The sequence below is a fragment of the Crassostrea angulata genome, chromosome 4, assembly GCF_025612915.1.
Source record: "Crassostrea angulata isolate pt1a10 chromosome 4, ASM2561291v2, whole genome shotgun sequence".
Taxonomy (NCBI): domain Eukaryota; kingdom Metazoa; phylum Mollusca; class Bivalvia; order Ostreida; family Ostreidae; genus Magallana; species Magallana angulata.
The window spans coordinates 40,929,809-40,952,518 of NC_069114.1; the positions used below are offsets into that span (position 1 = coordinate 40,929,809).

The 22,710-nt window shown below is 33.5% G+C and overlaps 2 protein-coding genes across 3 annotated transcripts; one reads left to right on the forward strand and one right to left on the reverse strand.

The window, feature by feature from the left end:
• Positions 1-135: 135 nt before the first annotated feature.
• Positions 136-12,160, reverse strand: LOC128181647 (prominin-1-A-like). Its single transcript, XM_052850119.1, has 25 exons — positions 11,851-12,160; positions 11,133-11,188; positions 9,565-9,696; positions 9,338-9,411; positions 9,089-9,209; positions 8,894-8,960; positions 8,636-8,719; positions 8,259-8,467; positions 7,962-8,036; positions 7,165-7,228; positions 6,958-7,034; positions 6,680-6,753; positions 6,316-6,468; positions 5,671-5,794; positions 5,475-5,566; positions 5,145-5,229; positions 4,077-4,229; positions 3,778-3,864; positions 2,667-2,741; positions 2,273-2,326; positions 2,105-2,185; positions 1,889-1,957; positions 1,503-1,592; positions 944-1,122; positions 136-713 (listed from the first exon to the last, which is right to left on the reverse strand). The coding sequence occupies exons 1-25, from the start codon at positions 12,089-12,091 to the stop codon at positions 653-655; spliced, it is 2,577 nt and encodes an 858-aa protein (XP_052706079.1). The 5' UTR covers positions 12,092-12,160; the 3' UTR covers positions 136-652.
• A 1,963-nt stretch (positions 12,161-14,123) lies between these two features.
• Positions 14,124-22,102, forward strand: LOC128181648 (uncharacterized). Of its 2 annotated transcripts, none has more exons than XM_052850121.1 (5): positions 14,124-14,263; positions 15,846-17,281; positions 17,387-17,537; positions 19,082-19,211; positions 19,298-22,102. In XM_052850121.1, exons 2-5 carry the CDS (start codon positions 15,855-15,857, stop codon positions 19,942-19,944), a joined length of 2,355 nt encoding a protein of 784 aa, XP_052706081.1. In that variant the 5' UTR covers positions 14,124-14,263; positions 15,846-15,854; the 3' UTR covers positions 19,945-22,102. The 2 variants fall into 2 exon arrangements, with proteins under 2 accessions (XP_052706081.1, XP_052706080.1); XM_052850120.1 differs by lacking the exon at positions 14,124-14,263 and adding an exon at positions 15,094-15,236.
• The last annotated feature ends 608 nt before the right edge of the window (positions 22,103-22,710 follow it).

Consider the following 22,710-nt stretch of genomic DNA (forward strand, 5'->3'; position numbering starts at 1 on the left):
TATAGTTGAATGAAATGGGAAAAAAACCCAGCATCGAGCTCTATTGGAAATGATAGGTTCAAATTTTAATGCTCTAAAAATATTTCATCACTGATCGCACTTTTTATTCAATCAAGATATAAAGAAAACAAACAATGAAGTACGTGTTTTTAATTTCAGTAACTACTTAATGAACAAAAAAAATAACAGATAAAGAAATAAAAAACATATATCCATGTACAACAAAAGATACAGTTTTTAAATAAATCATAACGTATGATTGTGATTTGTTAGCAAAATTGGAAATGCTACTTATTAGTCACCGACAACAAATATACAATGCTACCTTATTAGACAACAACAAATAAACAAGTATGTCTACGTGGTTTTTCCCCATGCATTATTTTGTCCTGTAATACTCACGCTTATTAATTTTTTTAAATGTTGTAAAATAAATATGAATAACAATAAATAATTAAGTCGCCATCTAAATATTAAAACAAAAATTGCTGTCATACATGATATTCTAAAATATTCAACATCAACAAAAAATAAATATATCATTTCACTGCACTTTTTATTTATACAAGTGTGTCAAAATGTCGTCAAGTACATGTCGTCTGTACAGACCAGCTGTACATTTTCAGAACATTTTTAGCCATCCATTCGAATCTCAAAAATCTGTCGTTTTGCGGTATTGATAGCGTGGAGGTTCCGGATTTGGTTTGAAAATGCTAAAAAATAAAAAATAAAAATCGACAGTATTAAATGTATCCCATCATAATTAATTCATAATTCTTTCAACAAAAAAAATGACGTGTTTGAAATTAACTCAGGGTTCTTGACCACCTTCTCCCCTTACATCCGCGGATGCTTTTCGTATGAATACTGTCTTTCTTCGTTTTCCTTAATTTAACGCCCCCCCCCTTTCAGTTTCCCGCGTTTCTCTAATCACGTGACTTACCGTCCATAATTATCGTAATCGTGCGGAGTTCCCGAGGACTCGGCGTCGTCGTCGTCGTCATCCTCGCCGTACCCCTCACACTTGTCCATCTTCCGGTAGTACTTGGACAGCTTCACAGCGATCACGATCACAGGGATAAAGAACAACAGCCCCCAGCCGATACTGAACCAAAACGCATTCTGAATAAAATCATAATGCACACAGTGTGAAATTAGAAAAACCTATTCTTGGTTAGAGTTGGCCTATCTGTTAAAACGGTGTACCAAAATCGAACCATCTTGCTAATTACAGTTGCATCTTAAAGAATTGCTAAAAAGATATGATGTTGTGTCACATTGTGTCACTTACATGACTAGACTGCAAGATTGACAATTTTTTGGAATTGACGGCATATGCAATAGGTTTCAAAGTCAGTAAACTGATTTCCCACATGAATGTCTCTATGTTAAGAAGCATTATGCATTATGGCTGAGGTTTGTTTACTTGATTTAATATGAAGAGCTAATCATTTAGATTCAAAATATATATGAAAATTGAATACTGGTATTAATCAACATACCAGTGCGTCCATTGTGTATTTACAGAACATGGTCGTAAAGGAATCGTAGAGGTTCCAAAGGGGTAAACAGGCAGCCAGTTCAAAGAATATCTGACGATAGAAATAGGTAAACAAGTTGTTAGTAAATACAGCATCTCTACAGCATCAAATTCACAATCAGAAACAATTTAATATAAGATGTTTTTTAGGAGGGATATAATCCAAAAAACTAGTTAATCCAACTTATCATTGTTTCTATCAGATAGAACATTTTCTTGAGCTGTAATTCTATTTAATGATGGCAAAACATTTTGAAGTTTTCGATATATTTGACTGGCTTCGTCTTTACATTGTGTCTGGCTTATCGTGAAATGTTTATGATAAAATTTGCTGAGGATAGAATTTACCAGGTATCTGGTCCTAGCGATGTAAGAATCAATGTATCCCAAAATCTGATTTTTATATGACAAAGCTACCTGAAAAATAAATAAACATAGTCTTTTGAAAATAAAATAGTTTTTGACAGATGTAATACACGTTAATCAAATGCATAACATTCATTTGCAATACTCAAAGATGTTGTCCTAATTACATTGTATGAAAATTAAGATCTTTGAACGTACCGTTGTTAGCAGACTCGACACATTATTTTGTATGACGTCATCTGCGGCTTTCGCAGTTGTCAATACGTCGTCTATTTTTGGCTGAAACGTTTATAAACATTCTTTAACCATTTTATTACAAGATTATAAATATCAACACTATTTTGAATAGACAAGAGTGATTCTTACCACAATTCCACTCACAGCAGACTCGAGAGATCCCATGGAAGTTTGAAGATTTGTCTGGAGATACATTACAGTGATCATTAACAATTAATAATAGTCAAAGAATGCCAAACTATGTCTATCCATGTCAAAGTTTAGCATATCGGTAACATGTTAATACCTCATACGGGCTTAAGGTACAGACTCCATATTAAAATAAAATAATCGCAAAAACACAACTGAATACCAAATAAAACGTTAAGAATTGAATCTATAATCACTGATAAACATGTATTTTATATACAAGGAAATATAAAAAAAATCTTTAAAAATATGAAAGGATGTCATTGGTGTCCACTTTACAACTATTTGTTCAGAAAAAGGTTGAGCCTTGCACGTTGAAGTTTTTCAATATTACCTTGGCCGTAGTAACCGCCGGATAGGTTGTGTCCCGTATCGTCTCTGTGTCTGCAATATGCTGGTTCCATTTTGTCTGTGGGGTGATGGGTAGAAAAAAATACGCAGAAATGATAACAAGTATTCCTTTTAAAGGAATGATCGGCTATAATGATATATTGATAGCTATAGAAGCAATCAACATGATCAGTTTGGTGTAAAATAATCAATTAAAGTACTGTATTTTTCATCAGCAAAATGGACCGAAAACCCTTGGCTAGCGAAGATGTGAATTTTTACAAAATATAGAATATTTTGAATCTGTACAGTCACTATAATTTCATCATTATAAACCGTCAACAAATTTAATTTTGAAATAAATTTGGGGAAAACCGTTCGTAAACTCCTTGTATAGTTTTATATTTTTAACGTAAGAATTATTTTAACGTGTCTTCAGAATACTGAATAGGGCTCTTCAAAGAGGATTAATTAACACGTATACAAAGAAAGAGTTGTATTAAATAATTTAATGCGACTGAAAAACATTGAATGCCATCATAACTTGCTCTTGCGGTCGCATTATAACGTAACCTTGTTTATAAATCAAGCCGTCTTCCTAGCTACTATTATGCAACATCAGTTCATGGAGCATCTTCCTATGATTGAGGTAAGTTCATCGAGGTCACCTGCATTACTGAATGAATCTTTCGATCGAAATTCTTACGCGTGAGACAAAATGTGCATTCTTGAATTAACAGGTCGAACTGTATTTTATGTATGTTTGCATCTCTAAAGGTAAATGAATTGAAATAAAACTGAATAAAATGTTATATAAATACTAAAGCAAACTTCAAGTTTTTATAAGAACTACTTATGCAAGCGGAATGTGTGAGCACGTGGAAGCATTTGCCGGATGCCTCATATGGACACAATAGTGATCGGCCGAAAATATGTCTACTGTAATTGGCCGTAACTCTCATTGCTGTTACTGTTTGATAACTTATAATTGATCTAAAGTAAAGATGGCATTTGTTTTAAGCTTGAAAACAATATCTTACCAATGCTATGGAAGTAGAAAGAAATGTAAACACTGAGTAGGAGATACATGTAAATGTACATTGTAGCTAACTTACCAGGGTAGGGCCGGTACATGAACTCTTGATGGTCTCCATCGTCGCAATCAGGGCATTGAAGTCAATGTTACCAAGATCCTGGTTCAGCTGTATTCAAAAAATTAAGTAACAACAACGTAATCATTATACTGTATAGTATTAAAGTATGCCCCATGCTAATAAATAATAATCTATTTTGACATATAAAAATCAACCAATGGAAGATTTACTATTTCTTTGCGTTACGTTTACGATTAACATTTACTACATTCTGCTTGTAATGCTGTTCCAATACAATTTATTGTAGCAGATGTACTCACGGTGTCATTGATGACTGTGAAATTCAGATTTCCGATTCCGGAATTTTTAAAATCATTCAGCGTGTTCTCCAAGTCCTTGGACAGAATCTGGAAACTGCTCAGGTCTATACTGGTGGAGATGCTGTTGATCTGAGTGTCAATATCACCCATGTACTGGAGAGAATGGGAAAAGGTGTGATTATAAACACTCATCCATGAAACAACTAGGCAAATTACTTTTAAGATGAAACATTGCATATACAGTTTAATTTCAATACAACGAGTAATCTAACTGAAGGTACATTTATCTATTTAATCTGGCTGATCTAGAGGTCGTATAATTGTAGCCTGTTTATAATTTCAAATATGTGAATTACGTTTTCGGCAAGTAATTTGAATGTCATGTGCTTATATCACTCGTTTATAGATTATAAGATACAAGTGTACTATACGTGTACATATATTATGAAACCTGGCTGTTTAGATTACATGTAGTATTCTACCTGACTGTTTTGATTACCGGTATGTATTATGTTACCTGACTGTAGTTACAAGTAAGATTGCATGTATTATGTAACCTGGCTATTTTAATTACATGTTTTATTCTGCTTGGCTGTTTTGATTACATGTGTTATTTTCTCTGGGTGTAGTCTAGATTACATATATTATGTAGCTTGGCTGTAGTTTAGATTACATGTATTATGTAACTGGCTGTAGTTCAGATTAATATATTAAATAACCGAACTGTTTAGATTACATGTATTATGTAACCTGGCTGTTTAGTTTACATATATTATTCTACCTGGCTGTTTAGTTTATATGTATTATTCTACCTGGCTGTTTAGTTTACATGTATTATGTAACCTGGCTGTTTTGATTACATGTGTTATTCTACCTGGCTGTTTTGATTACATGTATTATGTAACCTGTATGTTTTGATTACGTGCATTACGCTGCCTGTCTGTTATAAATTCGTGTAGTATGCTACCTGGCTGTGTATATTACATGTATCGTGTTACCTGAATGACGTTAAAATAACGTGTTGGGATATCTTTGTTTTAATTACATGAAAACATTACATTATATTACCTGGCTGTAGTTCAAGTAGTTATCAATGGGCACCAGTGTATCCAAAGAAAACAGCTCAAAAGGGGCTTTGTTCTGTCGGCAACCGCTGGAATATTAAAATAAAATTCAATGGACGTCTCTGAAATTATATTTTTTTTTTTGTATTCCGCATCAAACAACATTTTAACCTAAAAAAAATAAGTTTTATTCCAAACTTTTGGCCATACTTAAACATAAAGTAATGATTGATTGAAAATTGCAAAAGATTTGCAGTAAAAGCTCGAAATATATTTCAAAACTGGATTTTAACAACTTGATATCAAGTGTATCATTTGAACGAGTATAACTCACAGTAAAGCTTTGTAAATGCTTATATTAGCATTGGGATCTCCGAGCAACATTGATCCAAGGGAAATAGAGGAAATAGCCCCAGCATCTATGAACTGTGATATGGAGGAAATGGAAGATTAACAAGATTTCAAATCACGCATTAACCTAAAAAATAAAATACATTTGATATGTATTTTATTTATGTTGATTTTCTTACGTCTTTGAAAATGGTCAAATCCAAAAATGTCTGGCAAATCTTCTCGAAATTTCCTCCAATCATAAAAGTCAATGTTGTCAAAAACATGAGCATGGAACCAATCAGAAACATCAATGCCACCGACCTGTACAGAGGAATAAACACATTGAGATGAAACTGAAACACCGGACATGTCATATGATTTCTTTCGTTTGAGGGACGAATTAGACAGAAATCAATTTCTACTTGGTATAATAATGAATTAATTATTCGGATATATAAGGTTTTCATTCGAATACCTGTTTGTGTCACCTGGTTCTTAAGAACCGGTTTATTAGCAAGGCTATATAAAGAATTGCTCAGGTGTTAAATACCAGTTTAGGACGACACGTACAGCGGAAAGTTTAAATTTTCAGAATTATTTTATTAAAATGAATAAATCATGTGATCCAACTTTATGCCATACTTATGTGTGTGTACATTTAATATGCCAAATATTAAATAGCTGCAGCGTGTCGTTGCTAATTCCACACAATGTGTTGTTATTTACTAGTATCATAGTATTCAGCTTTCATTTGGAAAGTAATGAATGGATTTAAAGGAGAAAATTTGTAGTTGGTCATTTAGTACTTGTGATCAAAATGTTGCTAGGTCAAAGTTACTGACATCATCATGAGACATCCGCCACAGCTTGATCCACAGCCTCGTTTTGTGGGTATTGCGTCACCATCTCCACACAAACATCCACAACATATCCCCACGATGTTAAGCACAGGAATCAGTGTGAACAGACCCATTAACCCGTATCCAAAATACTGTCTGAAATATATCGGTATTATGATAAAAATCATCTATAATAATAATAATTTTATTCTCTTTTTTCCTATTTAGTGTAATTCAAAAGAAAATAAAAAAAAACATAACTTCAGTAGCATATACTAGTATATGTAAGTCGTAGACAATTTTCATAAGATACGTTCACTGACATGTTGCTGAAATTATGTTAATTATTAATGTAAAACATAGGTACCTGTACACATCATAGGTAAGAGCAGTCTCGAAAAAACTTTTTGAATCTGCTTTAAGAGAAGAGGAATCGAAAGCCTGAAATTGAAATTCATTTTGCTTTGATTGCTTCCTTTGTAAATCAATACGGAAAACATGAAATCCGTCGGATTAGAATTGCATTGATACGAAGTTGAGAATTTTCAGTTCCTTGAATTTTTTAAAATTTATTTTGATGGGCATTTCAAACAAACCAGATCGTATGAAAATTTACGTGGTCATATAAGCCTACATCATCCTTACCCCGCTGAGCTGTGCAAGAAGACTGTCGACCATGGTATTGAGTGTTGTTTTGAAGGTATCCAACGTGGACTGGAGAGCTGAAAGTGATGTTACGTGTGATATACTACACTTTCTAAATCAACATTGTATGTATAGCAAACGAATATCAGCAAAAGGTTTCAAATTGGTTCAAACTCATTTTTAATTGCTTTTACATTCAATACTTACAAGACTGAATGCTGGACGTTGATGAATTTATCGTACTTTCCATGTTGTCTAGGTTTGCTTTTGCCTGGAACAAAGAGTGATACACAGACTGTTACGTACAGTCTTTACTGAAAACTATACGGACATTTTACAGGGAACAAAAAAACCGCTTTTTTGTGCAGACCTAAAGACAATAAAAAGTAGACAAGCTAAATTCTAAACATGGTCTAACGTTAACAAAATTAATACAATGATTTTGAAGATAGTTCGTCCATGGCGAGTTTCATGAAAGTGGAACACAAGCTAGTTGACTGGGTTACAACTTAACTCGTAATCGATGCTTGGTAATTACTAGTTTATAAATAAGTAGAAATTTTTTGAAAACCTTCCACAACGTGAAAGCCTTTTTTATTTGCTTGCTCTGAAAATTTAACACTACGCAAATTTATAATGAATATGTATTGAAACTACAGGCAACTGACGATACTTATTTTTCTCGTAATAAAAATGTCAACCTTCTACTTAATACATGTTAGACATTAGATAAAGGATTTGTATTTTTATTATGAGAAAATTATATATATAAAATCGGGTTGCTGTGATTTGAAATAGTGTTTAATGGAATTATGACCAAAAGTGTTGAAAAGCGTAGAGATTGAGTGTTAAAGGTATGCAAACAATCATACATGTCATATATACAATGTATATATCCTTTCTTTGAGATAAACAATAGAATGCAAATATTTATTACATGTATGAATCCTTTATCGGGCGTATTAAATTACAATGTGATCTGTATTTATTAAATGTATGCAAACCGTCAACGCTAGTCCTGTAAGGTTGTTGGCTATTACACTGTTGATTGTACTCTGTGTTGACGAGAGATCAGGAATCTGCAAATTATTTAAAAAACATCATCATGAATGTTGCAAACATTTGTACCTGTAATAAACAATTGTTAATTTTTTTTTTCTAAATTCATTTTTTTTAAAAAATAACATGTATCATGATATTAGTTTATAATTGAACTTTCTCGTAATGTAGTGAGTACCTATTGATTCAAGTACGACTGAATCATGATATGCGTTTATTTATGTATAACAGACACTACCTACCGCTGAGAAGTCTATTGAGACAGCTAGCACTGACGTATCTATTGCATCACACACGGTGTTCGGACTACACTGCCCGTTGCAGCCAGACTTTGTAGAGTCGATGTCGCTCTTCAGTGTTTTGAGGGCGGAATCTAGTGCGTTGGCGGCGGAAGTTAAAGCGGTCTGGTCCGTAACCACCTGATCCAGGGCAGTTTTAATCGCCGACAAAGCTGTAACATAAAACATTTAAATGACTAAAGGTTTATGTAGCAGATAATATGTAACATATTATACAATTGAATAATGAAAAAAGGTAGTTGAAGTTGCGTTTATAAATGAATGGTGACGTAACAAGTTGCGTTAATAAATGAATGATGACGTAACAAAATTTTTCTTACACTGGTCCAATGAAATCACAGCATTGATCACAGGGTCAATATTCAATACATTGAAGATGGCAGTCGCTAATACACTTCCAATGCCTGAAGTGAAAATAATTTATTTACTAGAATTCAAAGGTACCGTATGAAATTATAAATTCTGAATAAGATTGCAACATGAAGTGTTTTTATAACATGAATGAAATCACTGCATATTTAACCTAATCGCTGCTTTGATAATTTTTGACAATTTTTTGGCTACATGCTCAAACATACCCGAGATATCCCGAATGAGGGCGTCGGCAACAATGGCATACATGTCAACAGCTACATATTTAAATTGCTTGAAAAAACGAACATGATAAAGATATCCAATCATAGGAATGTACAATGTAACTGTATTTTTATCACAAAATGTATATTTAAGACTATATTTTGTAATCAAACATGTAACTATTAATAGAAGCATACCATCCCCGTATTGTTGACGTAGGACATGATATCATCAAGGTTGTTAGCGATGCTGGTGTCTGCATATTGCAGGGCCACAGTAAAACGGTCGTTCGTCATGTAAACACAGCCCGCCGAGGCTCTAAAAAATATCGTCAACAGTTTAACAAATTTATGTTGCTTTTTTAATTGGTAATTTTTTATAAAGTTCACAGACAGTTTCTTTTCGTATTATTTCCATAAAAGAAATTGACGTGTAAGTGAACTTACGCCATGACCACAGCCATTAAGAACAATGCCTGCGCAAGTCCCATTCTCTTGCACCCTTCGTTTTCCTCATAGATCTAAATCAAAATAGATATCCGCTCTATTAAATAGGTCCAGCTCTAACTAACTCAAATTAAATTAGCAGCCATCATATTTTGGTTCATTTATTGTTTTTAATATTAGTGGCTTTTTCGTTTCTTAATTATTTACTAATATTTTCTAAACTGTACTTGTTTGCCGTTTCCTCCACAGTTGCCACAGCAACGACAACAGCAAAAGCAGCAGCCACACAGCGGCAGGAAGACGATGAACAACAGACCAAGCACAAAGCAGATTCCGAACCCCATGGCATAGTTAACCAGCTAAATAATAACATTAAACAACACTTTACAAAAGATCAATTCTTTCATTTATATTATGTGCAGCTCTTTATTTCATTTTTGTTAATTTCTATCGGATTTGTCGCTAATGATATATGTACTATTGCAATCATGTTTATGTAGCTGCTGAAACACCAACTCACAAAAAAACCCATAAAAACGTAAGCATATTTAGGATCGGGGTTATTTAACACGCTAATCTACAGCTTCATTCATTAAAATTGTTGTTGTTTTTTTTTTATATCATTCAAACAAAAAATCACACTTGGATATTATTGAAATAACAAATATATCTAATTATTTTAGATACTTGAAAAGTTAAAAAAAAACAACAATCAAATTAGCGAAATGAATATGGAGAGGACACCACAAAATCTAAATATCTGGTAAATTAACTTGGAATAAAATTTCCAAATTCTGTTGTAAAGTCCCTAGACATTTGTTGAGAGTTCAAGTACACAAAATGTAGAGTTCAAGTTTTATTACAAACCCTAGGATTATATTCAATGTAAATATTTTTTTTTTTCATTTCTTTAAATTCAAATACTTGTATTATTCCAGACCCTTTAAAAACTACAGATGGTATATTGTAAGTTAAACGTCAAAATGTTGCGTGTTGTTAGTGCGATTTTGTGACCGACCAGTGCTATTTTTAATGATTGCATGTACATGTATCTTGATCTGTGTTAAAATTTATATAATAAAGTTATGTTGTCGATGTACTATTCATAAATAGTAGTCAGGGTTTGATACATAGTGCAAGTCGGAGGCTCCCACAGAAGATCTCACTTAACGCTTTCCACAAAGTATGCTTAAGCTATATATTAAACTAAACCTTTGTTATAAGGTTTTTATAAAGTTATAGGTCAAAGGTTAATATATAAACATTTGTAACTATGCAAAAAAAAATGAGTATATTGTGACAAACTGACAGGAACTTCGCTGGTGCATAAAGTGAACTATCTTTTACTTACTTGATCCTAACTAGACATATTCTTCTAACAATTTTCTGTAACGCGATTTTGCACGTTTTATGATAAAGTCTCTTTCATGAATAATACATGTACCTTATATCGGTTTTATCATTTCATCACGTTTTCGATCCCTATTTGTTCGTGTAATGAATCGTGCGTTTATTTTGTCGTGTGTATATCGTGCTCTGTTGTGTATTATCGTGTCTATGACAGCTTCTACTGAACTATGCATATGCGCGCTGACTCAACGTATTACAGGTATGTATATACCTACATGAATGTTACAAGCACTTTTTATAAGATGATACCAATGACACACCTCATGCTTGGAGAGAAGCAAGGATTATACTGGTATTGACGTGTCCGGGTAATACATGTTTTTAATAATGTATAAAACCAATGTATTGGACCAATTTACGACGAATTGTTAAAAGTTCAACTTACCTCCATATACTGTGCAGAAATGTCAAAACTCCCATTCAACACCTGCTTGATCAATGCTGAAATTACACGCAGTGTTTTGTAGATTTCAAGACTCTTTTTTAAGAATTACAATCGAGTTCGATTTAGAGCACTGACATAGTCAGTCGACACAGTCAATTCTGTCTCTTCTGTCTATATAACTATTATATTTTTCTTAATTTATAATTTTGATTCACTTTTTATATAGATGCTCTCAACATATAAATCGATTCCAAACAATTTAAGACGGATCTATACCAACGATATAAATTTGTTCTTTTTAAAATGCATGTGAAATCTTATAGAATTAAGAAAAGAATTCTTTAACAGGTTTACTTGGCATCGAAAAAATGCATGCGATTTATATCATAAATTAAAATGTTATATTTTATTTCATCAATGAGGTGTATATTCGAGTACAAAAATTACGTCAAAATCACGTTCCTTGATAAGGGACAAAATTGTTCATCCCTTTTGATAATAAAAATTTGTACTACGTACATAATGCATTTAGATTTTCGGAAATGGGTAGGAATGGAAAACATTTTCGCAATGTCTTATGGCCCTTATCACAAATATGATGGAAATTTCAAAACAAGATATGTAGAATGTATACAATGAATAAATAATATTAATAGACGAATTGTTTGTAAGAAAACACAACTTATTTACTTTTGAGAGAGAGAGAGAGAGTACCTACAGAATGGAAACGCATTTGGCTGAATGGTATTAATGAATCCATGCACTAAACTAAACAGGGGTTTCAGAGATCCTTCGTCATAGACGTTGTTCGTTTTATACGGGATTCCTGAGGGTAGATCTGCCCAGGACATGGTGCCATTATCATAGGCCACATTTCCGTAAGTATCCGTAATAGTTGCCGCTAACGCCGGTGGTGCTAGAACCACCAACAGTACCACACACAGGCTCCTCAGCGCCATTTTTATTACTTATGTTAAGTCCACCGCCATGGTCAACGATTAATAATCTTCCTTTTTTCTGCACGGTTTATGAAATACTGTCTGGGGACAAACAGAAGGGGTGCCGCATAGGTTTTGTAAAGCTCAGATCAAAATGAAATGAGAAACTCTGTTAATTAGATAATTAGATAAGGAGAAAGAAAAATAAATGTATTTGAACCACAGTTACTTTTATTTAAATGTTCATAAGATACGCTGTATCAAGGGAGAATTTTAATCGCTATCACTGTTAAAGAAAAAAAATGAATCGATGCGTTAGACAGGTAACGGAGATTTAATTTGATTTGTCTCGCGTTCTACCTTTAAGTGCCCCCAAAAATGTTTTGATATATTCTTAAAATTTTAACACTTTCTGAAAACAAGGTCGCAGTCCAAAACCAACTCTTGAAATCCATAAACACCCCTTATTGTAGCTTGAATGACCTGATCATTAACTTTTTAAGTAACGCTTCTTTGAAATTCTATCTTGGTATGTTTAATTTTCACTGCCAAGGGATTTTGTCTATTGTCTCTTTTGGTGAGAAAAGTGTCTTCAGATTTGGCGATATTAGTTGTCCGCTCGAATTTGACACACACTGATGTAGAGTGGAACTACGGACTGTGAACTAATATTTTTCTAAGTAGAAAATATATGGACTTCAAGCATTTAAGTATTTTCTACATGGAAATTTTCATAATAAAAATTAATTAATTCACAAACTATTAAAAAATCAATGTTTTATCAATAATAATAATTCTATTCCTTCCAAAAGTTGAAATTCCAATAGTTATAGTGATAAAGTTGAAGTTTTTTTTCAATAAGAATAAAATGATACAATTCTTAAAAACTTTTGTCAATTAGGTTATTAAATGCAATCGACAAACAGGATAATATACTGTTATATATTAATTCATTCTTCATAAACTTCATAGCCCATCTGGTTAATTAAAAAATATAATTCGATTCACCTGCAAGAAACAAATTATTGGGAGAATAAACAATATATTAAACTAATTTACCAAATGGTTTCGTAACTTTGACTTATATATTAATTATAATTTTTCAAAGTTTGTCCATTTATTTAAAAATTTCACATAGATTTCCTGAGTCAAAAGAGAAGGTAAATGTACATGGTTTCTTTTATTCATTGATAGATAAAACAGGCAAGTGAAGCGATACAGAATAAATAGAAAACCTTAAAGGTTTGGCTTACTAGTCCCTTTAACAATTGACAGGTATTTATTTACGCTTCAGTTGATCTTTGAGCTCTATAGTTTTCTACCTGTAAAATATCGGCAAATGATTGTAGCGTTAATTGCAATGGGATACAAAGCAGAAAAGCACATCTATGTCTTCTTTTCTCTTTCTAGGTCTAATGGTTACAGGTATTACCATAATATGACAATTAAACAAAATCTGGTACTTTGTATAAATGATATTTATGTACATGTATCTTTGAATAGATGAAATCACATTGCTTCGGACTGATCGAATAAATTCATCTGATATCTGCGTAAAACCTATTTATATAGAATAAAACCTCATTCCATTCACATTCCTTCCCGTAGTGTTCAAAAAGTTTGTCTATTGCAGCATCTTTTTTTTGTTCTCACTGATCTTTTGGTTCTGCAAATGTCACATTTAAGCATAAATCATAAAAAAATGATTGTTATTTATGAAGCAACAAATAAATGATATTAACCAAATAAATGGCGCCTCTAGACTTGCAATGCCTGTCTGATATGCGCGATATACTGTGTACAAAGCAGCACCGATAGAGGGCGCGTCAATCAAGCCAGGAATCCCTGGCTTCAATGGCGGTAATCACCTGTCTCTTTCGTACGATAATAACAGAGGACCAGTCTAAGGCGCCTCTTGAAACACCTCGTTTAATTGTTCAATATCCGTGTACTTTAATGTTGTTTACAAAACAAAATTCCTGTAGAACTGGTTTTATTTGCAACCTAAATTGCGATTAAATTCCTATCTTTACACGGTTCAATCTATTTCTGGGTCAATGTTATTTTAGAGCTCTCTGAATGACAAAAACAACAATATTGATTATTTTTTATTTTATCTTCACTTAGCCATGGATGGCTTTTTAAGAACAGAGGAAACTGTTACATGTAAGACATCACTAAAATACAGATTAGGTAAGTGTTTTTTTCGCCGGAATAATGCATAAAAAAGAGTTTTGATTGCTACATTCTTTTTTTACAAAACTGATTTGTCAAACATCAAAAGATGGAAAACTGGGAATAGAACGGGGTTTCAAGAAGACGAAATGCTAGAAAATACTCTTTATAAATGTGAGTAAACAGACTTATCGCCCCCCCCCCCCCCCACCACCAAATATTAACGCAGATTATAATTTTTTGCTGCAATACTTTCCTTTCACTCGCCAAAACACACACACAATATTTCATTGTTGGAGGGCTTAGACTCAGCAATTGTATCATAGTACTTGGTGACCCAACATTAGAGAAAGATGTATATTTCTTAATTACGATGAATATATACAATTTATATGCCTTTGTTTGTATAACAATGATATTATAATATTACTATAGGAATGACCTTCCCCTTCGGTGTAACATACGCTGTTTTATTAAATTACCCGTGAAGTCTCTCTCATCGATTCTACTTGTACTTGCAGTGGGCTCTATGTTCATTGGAGTTGATGACACAAACATTTAAATTAAGACTTTAACAAATAGAATCAAATTATCACACTCATTATGGGTGACCGATTTACACTGACTTCAAAATATTCGTAATTAACATGTGTTGGAAATTCACTAAATACATTTTAGGCTGTATGTTGTCAAACGAAAGCTAAGTGCTGTGACTTTCTTCAAGATTGCAAGATGCATACCTGCCAAATTAGAAATATTTATCGCTTTTTTAATATATATTCCTTCGTCTGCTCAAACATTGTCCTCATGTTACATGCTTTAAATTATTTATTGAGTTCGTCTACACACAAACAACGAGTCGCCCCCGTAGAACTTCCTGGATCCTGAATGACTAGCAACATTGACTATATATTGTTTAATTGTATTTTCATCTAACCACGGAAAGAGCAGATGTAAGATGTATCATCTAAGACAAAATTAGGTAGATTGGGTAAGTGCTTTTCCGTATGAATAAATATGGAAAATTATACGGTATTGTGTTACAGTTTAAAAAGTCCTTTTGATACGTATTTAGCCATAACGTCTATTATTAAATATTCGATTTGGCAACAAAATAGCTGGAAAAAGCGGTGCGGAAAAGACGTAAATATTGTTAATTCTTTTTTTAAAAAAGAAGGTAAAGTAATGCTCGCCAGTCATTTCAGGCTTGAACATTATTCGATCTAATTGGCAATGGAGGCAAAAAATGTTTTAGTGGCATCAATAGAACTTAGTTTATGCCACCCGGAACAGTAATATTTCATAGTAATTAGCAATTATTCTTCTCGAGCGACGATAACAGAGTATTTGTCTCTCGTTGACAGGAAATCCCTTGGATGTTATGTCACCCTCTGGCATCGGCATCGGGCGACTTAACACGCCATGGTTTTTCTGTTATCTGGGGCAAAAATTCTATTATGTCGCCCTCGGAGCCATGTTATTTATGTATAATATTTCTCAAATGAATGGCAATGTTAGACTTTTGAATTATTAAAATAATGGTAGTTTGATTTTTTTTAAAATAATTATAAACTCATCACCTTATTAAATCACGATTTAGATCGCAACGATGACTAGATATGAAATAAATCTTCCGGGCTTCGGGTTGGATCTTATCAGAGCCTCTCAAGATGAATACGACTTTCTACTCAAGGTTGATGGTTTGGAATATCTTCGAAACGATGCAGTTCTTCAGTATGCCATTCACCGCTACGAGAACCTTTGGCTTCCTCTCGTTGCATCTCAAAACGACGAATATATTTTGCCAGAATGTTTAGAACCCCCAGTTGATATAGCTTGGGTGTGGAATTGCCACATGCTATCACCACATAACTACGCCTCGTATTGTAAGTCGTGTTTCGGAAAAGTGCTCAATCATTCTGTTTCCAAATCTAGAGATGCTCAAGAATTTACAACATCCACCTGGTTACTCCATTATCCTAATGAACCGTTCGAATTAAGCCACGATATCGTAAAAAGAAAATTCTCTGATGTTCCACATTACCGAACTAAACGCGATTCGTTCGATCTTTTGGAGGCCATTCATCGACAACAAGACTTTGTCTATAATATTCAGCTGCCTCATTATAGAAATACAATGTTCCTCGAAACTGCAGTGACAAGGTACAAAAAGTATCTTCTATTAAATAAAAAACACCCGACGAAGTTTCTCGTTCCTTCTTACGATATTGATTTGATCTGGCACACTCATCAACTTCATCCAATTGATTATGAACGGGTCACAAAGTCGTTGCTAGGTCGTATGCTAAATCATGATGATACAGACAGTGATCGAAACCATGGGTCTAAGCTTTCTAATGCATATCAAGAAACAAGAAAACTTTGGCAAGAGGAATATGGTGAGGCATTTGCCAAACCAGGTGCCATGTACCGTGGAGATTCCTCGAAAGGTAGACTCTACCTTCTCACTAAACAAGACATTGAAGGATTCTCAGGCAGAAATGCAGAAGTTGTAATTAAAAGTATTTCCATATCTCTGCCTAATGCAGTTGGTGACAAAAACATTAAACTTAAATTATTAAAAAACAATTGGTCTAAAGGTATTCAATGTATTGAAAAGCTAACAGGAAAAATAGGGAATATGACCTGGAACAGTCTTAATGTTCAATTTGCATATGGCCCTTCCGATGCCACTCTTGTCTTTGTACTAGCTACAAGAAACACTTTTTTTGGTGGAGGATCTAAAGAAATTGGTGGTTTTCAAGAACGACTTGGGCAATATCTGCAGAACCCTGAATTTTATAATGGCGGTAATATCAGATTTGAAAGAAACTTGCATATGTTAAGCAAAACATTGGCAGCAAAATGTACAGTTACTGGAAGTGTTGGACGCCCGATTCTTGCTGGCATCGTGTTATTTCTGGAACCAGGTGCTTATGAGGAGGCTAACATGCCGACAAATATGGATCAAATGTGGGGCCCTGTCCCTTTGCCTAAATCTGATGCTGAAAACATCTGTCAAGTTGCTTCGCATAGGTAAACTTTTTATCACTCGTATTTCCAAATAATACGCAAACTATTCTGACGAATAGGTTAAACTTTATTATTTTCTAAGATATGTTCATTAACCATTTATTTTAGATTGCGAAATTCAAATGGAAGTGTCGTTTTCACTTGCCGGATCATACACAGCGTTAAAATGATGACGTCAGTTGTGCAGGTTTTCTTCCAAGACAAATTGGCTGCGATTGCACATGTTATAGGAACTGACCAGCTACCAATTCAATCACAAGTAAATCTTTGCTGAAACTGATTTTTTATTACTTATTTTGTACAACAATGTATTTTACATGTATTACCACAAAAAAACTTCTAAATTGCTCACAAGCTCTTAAAGACTGTACACTATTTTGGAACGAAGCCTTATTGTCTGAGTCATTATTCTGAAATGAAAATTGAAATATGATGCAATAGAATATTATTCTTCATTTTAACATTTTAAAAGATTTATCCGCCATAAAGTTGTTAATTGAAATAAATCTAATGATTCATAAATAACATGATCAAGGTGGAAAATTCTAACAAACAAATAAGATTTTCTTTAAAAAATCTTAATTCGAGGTATGTCCAATGCGGGATGTTTTATCAATATTTTTGTCATCGCAATGTTGACCAACATCGAGTGGACATTGTGTTTACATCATACACGTTTTAGCATTTTTATCAAATTAGCAGCGTACCCTCTTTATCCTGTTTACACTGTCGATATCGTAATGTTGACCAACATCAAGAGGACATTGTGTCTACATCGTGTGTCTTCTTTCCTGTTTACTTCGTCTACATCGCAATGTTGATCGACATCGAGTCGACATCGTGTCTACATCGTACGTCTTATATCGTGTTTACATCGTCGACATTGTCGATATAGCAATGTTGACCAACATCGAGTCGACTTTGTTTCTACATCGTTTGCCTTCTGTCTTGTTTACATCGTTGACATCGCAGACATCGCTATGTTAATCGACATCGATTCAACATCGTGTCTACATCGTAACTCTTACATGCTGTTTACATCGTCGCCATTTTCGACATTGCAATGTTGAATAACATCGAGTAACCATTGTGTCTACATCCTGTGCACTCTCTCATGTTTGCATTGTCGACATTCATTGAAAGGGACAACGTAAAAAATTATCTTCGATGTAGACAATGTAAACTCAATATCGATTCAGTGTCGTATTGTGATTGTTAACGATGAAGATGATGTCAACGTCGAAAAAATGTCGTCAATGAAAACAATGTAAGCTCGATATCAGTTCAACATGGTCGACATTGCGATTACGACATTGTCGACAATGTAAACGTTTGAGAGGTATCTGCGATGTAGACAATGTGAATTTGATATTGGTTCAACATTGTCGACATTATGATGTCGACGATGCTAATGTTTAGGAAATATCGGCTATGTCGACGATGTAAAGCCAATATCGATTCAACAACGTCGACGCTGCGATGTCAACAATATCGATGATGTTACATGTAACGGCAAAGAAATATCGGCATTATTGAAAAAGAAAAATAAATATTGTATACATCGCGATGTTGATGATATCAAATTAACATGTTTCATGACATCTAAATCTTAACCTGATTTAAGCAATCTGCATAGGTCATTTAGCTAAAACATTTTACGATCATAGATTTTCGAAGTTAACTCTTTTATGCTAAATATGATGTAATTGAAAGCACCAGTATTGAACTGATTTCATAATTCTTTTTGAAACATTTCTTTCATAAAGCCGTTAATATTTGAAAGCAGATCTTGTATCTTTCTAGACAACTTCAAACCTATTCCTAAATCCAGATGCAGGAGAAAGGGCAGTCCTCATAAAGACGGGAGACGGCGATGCTATGATACTGATAGGAGCATGGACAGGATTTGCACGGGGAATTGCTGGGAGACGAGGTAACGAGGGAACATATCATTTAAAATAATGTCAATAATTCAAACAAATCAATTTTAATAACAAATGGATTGGTTTCTACTTAAAGGTAGGCGAGGAATTCCTGGTAACCCCGGTCATTTGGAAGTTACTTACAGAATTGGTTCAAAATGCTTTCTTACTGGTAAAACGATTCATCTTTCTCAATATCATCCTTTAGAATACGAAGGTCTTACCTTAGACTTTAAAAGAGGAACGATAACCTGTAGTAGACCGAGATCCTACAAAATTCTGGAATATGTGACCTTTTCATTTTCCGTTGCTCTGCTTCACGTTCTGTGTGTGCCCCGCCCTTCAAAATGGAGACCAGGAAAGTCTCTAAAACCAAAATTGGCAAGAAGAGGTGCACGAAGAGTAGATTGGTTTCCTGGCGAATATATGTCTTTTATGTTGGCTGCAGGATTGCTGCACATGACGCCCTCTAATCACTATATTTATCACAATTACGGAGCAAAAACTTGTGCTGATTGGACTGCCGGAAAAAATATTTCTGATTCTTGTGGCTTGGGATTTTTTCAAAGTCAGTGTGTCATAAACTCTGATGGAAGTGAAGGTGGTGGATGCGGCGGATGCGGTGGTTGTGGAGGATGTGGAGGTTGTGGGGGAGGTGGTGGTTATGGAGGTGGTGGTGGAGGTTGCGGGAGTGGTGGTGGTTGTGGAGGTGGTGGTGGTGGTTGTGGAGGTGGTGGATGTTGAGGTTGTTGATAATGTTAATATAGTTATTGCAAGTTTAATGTGTTTCTGACAAGTCCCTCATGTACCATGGATAGTTTCATATGTGTGCTTGTTTTTTTTTCTTGTTTGAAGTACGAAATATGAAGAATTATATATAAACTCTGTCCAACGTTTTACATTTAGCCTCCTAACCAATTTCTTTCAACTGGAATAAAAACCCAATTGCAATGCTGGATATTTACAAAAGCAGGCAGGGGTGATACATCCAAACTAAACAGAATGATATACATATGTACGTGGCCTTATTTCTTTTTGTTGCAACTGACTGGGAGAAAAATAACAAACTTTTAAAAAAATTTAACCATTGAGTTGGTATATAGTGCTTCATATCTCTAAAGTTTGTTCTTTATGTCACTAAAGTGTTCATCGTTGTCCCAGTTAAGAATTTCATAAGACTGTTTAAGAGAAACAACAACTATGCATACTTTAATAGTCCAAACACGTGCATAGACGTAGAACACATTGTTTACAAATTAATGTATAATATGTCGTGGTATGAAAAAGTATTAAATTAACAAAATCCGCTAGCTCTTGCAAATTTATTGGCATATATTAAACCAAATTTGTCAGATCCAATGTACCTGCTCAATGGTTAACTTGTCCTTTACCTTCATCGAAATGTTAGTCAACCCGCTTTCCTGGGCACTCCGTTTCGGAAAGGTCTTTCCATCAAAACTAAGATCGCAATAAATAATACTAAATAATAGATTTTTTTATTACCAAAGATGTCTGATCCACAATTTTCGCCCGCGATGGTATGTTTGATGAACTCCTATACTTTTCGCCTTGACGTTAATAAGTCAACCCGCGTTCCTGGTTACTGCATTCAGGAAAGTTCTTTCGATTAAAATTTAAAAAGTGCATTCAATAAACGAATTAACTTATTATATTTATTCCAAATTTGTCAAAACTGAACTTTTAAGTATACTCAAAGTAAAGTTGTCAGTAAATGTACTCACTCTTTATGTATTCTTTCAATACCATTTCATAGGAAGTATATATTTTGATGCAAACTCGCACTGACATGGATCCTCCAAAGTATATTCACCACCTTACTCTCAAATTTTGCTAATTTGGGGTGGTTTATCGAAAATGAAAATAGGCGTTTATATAATTTTTCAGTTAGTACTTATCAGGTAAAATTCAATAACACAAATGTAGTTAACGGATATCATATGGTGTTGATTAACCAAAGATGTAAGCAGTTACTATGGTGCATGATATACAACGTCATTTGATTTTTAAAAAATTGTAAAAATGTTCTTTAACACATCTACCAGGGTGCAGCGAGTATATTTTCGTGTATAACCTTTATCCGCCAGGATGTAATTGTATATCATTTGATTTTAAAACTTTATATTTTTCCATTATCCATTTTTTCAGTTATCATTTGTATTGAACATGTCTGGTTAAAGAGTACATCAAGAGAATAATATTTACACTCCTGCGAAATACAATGACTACTTTTTGAATCAATTGAGCTTTTCTGATCAATATTTGTCTTTGTCTGTTGTTGTTGTTGTCGTCGTAAGCGTTCTTGTCATTTTAACCTTTTTACATTTTCATATTCTTCTCCAGTACCACTGAGCCGATTTTAACCAAACTTGACCCAAAGCATCGCTGGGGAGGTAAATAAAAATCGGCAGATTTTTTTTCACTTTTTGTATTAGATCTACTGTACTTAATTATCCAGTTATTTTAAAGATTATATCATTATACTTATTTAATCAGAGTTATGGCTATTGTTGCCCGGGTGAGCGATGTGCCCCTTGAATCTCTTCTTTGATTTAAGGAATGAATTTAATATTTTTTCAGTTGTTCAGTATACGAAATATAATTGTTTTGGGCAGTTTACGGTTCATAAACCATAGAAAAAATTATTAAATTCAATATTGAAATCATTGTTTATATTTATTTTTTTTTTGCTATTAATTGTAGATAAAACATTAATACGATATAAAGCAATTTTTTAGCCAATTAGAAATCGTGTTAAACCAGAATTAAACTCTAAAGCTTTTTGACCACATACCCTGTTTGAAATGAAAAGATATGGATAAAACATTTTATTTCTTCGTATATAATATTGTGTAATATGTTTGTAAAGAAAAGTAAAGATGAATCAGTGTTCAAAAAGTACTTATGTCATTTATCTACATACATGTAATTACATATCTAATTTCTAGCAATATCACTTTTGAAAGAATTTAAGTATATGACCTGTATATTTTTGGCTATGGTTTTGTGTAAATAATCATGAACGTAATTCAAAACAAGAAGTTGGTCGAAAATACATCAATTTTTCGTCGAATATTTTTGTATCGTTGATGGCAAGAGTCTAATAACATCGATGTTGTAAAAAATTTAACAATGATCTAGAGATCCGAGAATCGCAATCATTCGGTATACATCATCTAACTGAATGTAAGATATACTCCTCATAATTTTGCATAATAATTTTTGTGTGTGGGTATGTAATGTTCTGATTTAGAAAAAATCGAACAATGGAAACTAAATTGATGCAAAAAATAAACGAAATGAATAAAATGAATGAATAAAATAATAAGCGACAGTACATGTAGAGAAAAATGCATATGTGCATAGATCGCAAAACAAACAATTTTTGATTGGAAGAGCTTGATGATAAAAGATTAAACATTTGAACTAGTCTTAGTTGATATTAATTTATTTGCAAAATAATATTTAAAAAATGGCTGCTTTCCCAAAAAG

Bases quoted from the DNA above. Each gene is read 5' to 3' on its own strand.
- LOC128181647 (XM_052850119.1), bottom strand. From the start codon at position 12,091: ATGGCGCTGAGGAGCCTGTGTGTGGTACTGTTGGTGGTTCTAGCACCA. The intron at 6,469-6,679 runs GTACCTATGTTT...GATATATTTCAG, and splicing joins CTTACCTATGATGTGTACAG to ACAGTATTTTGGATACGGGT. The intron at 1,123-1,502 runs GTATGTTGATTA...GATTTTATTCAG, and splicing joins AATACACAATGGACGCACTG to AATGCGTTTTGGTTCAGTAT.
- LOC128181648 (XM_052850121.1), top strand. From the start codon at position 15,855: ATGACTAGATATGAAATAAATCTTCCGGGCTTCGGGTTGGATCTTATC. The intron at 17,282-17,386 runs GTAAACTTTTTA...CATTTATTTTAG, and splicing joins TGTCAAGTTGCTTCGCATAG to ATTGCGAAATTCAAATGGAA. The intron at 17,538-19,081 runs GTAAATCTTTGC...GTATCTTTCTAG, and splicing joins AGCTACCAATTCAATCACAA to ACAACTTCAAACCTATTCCT.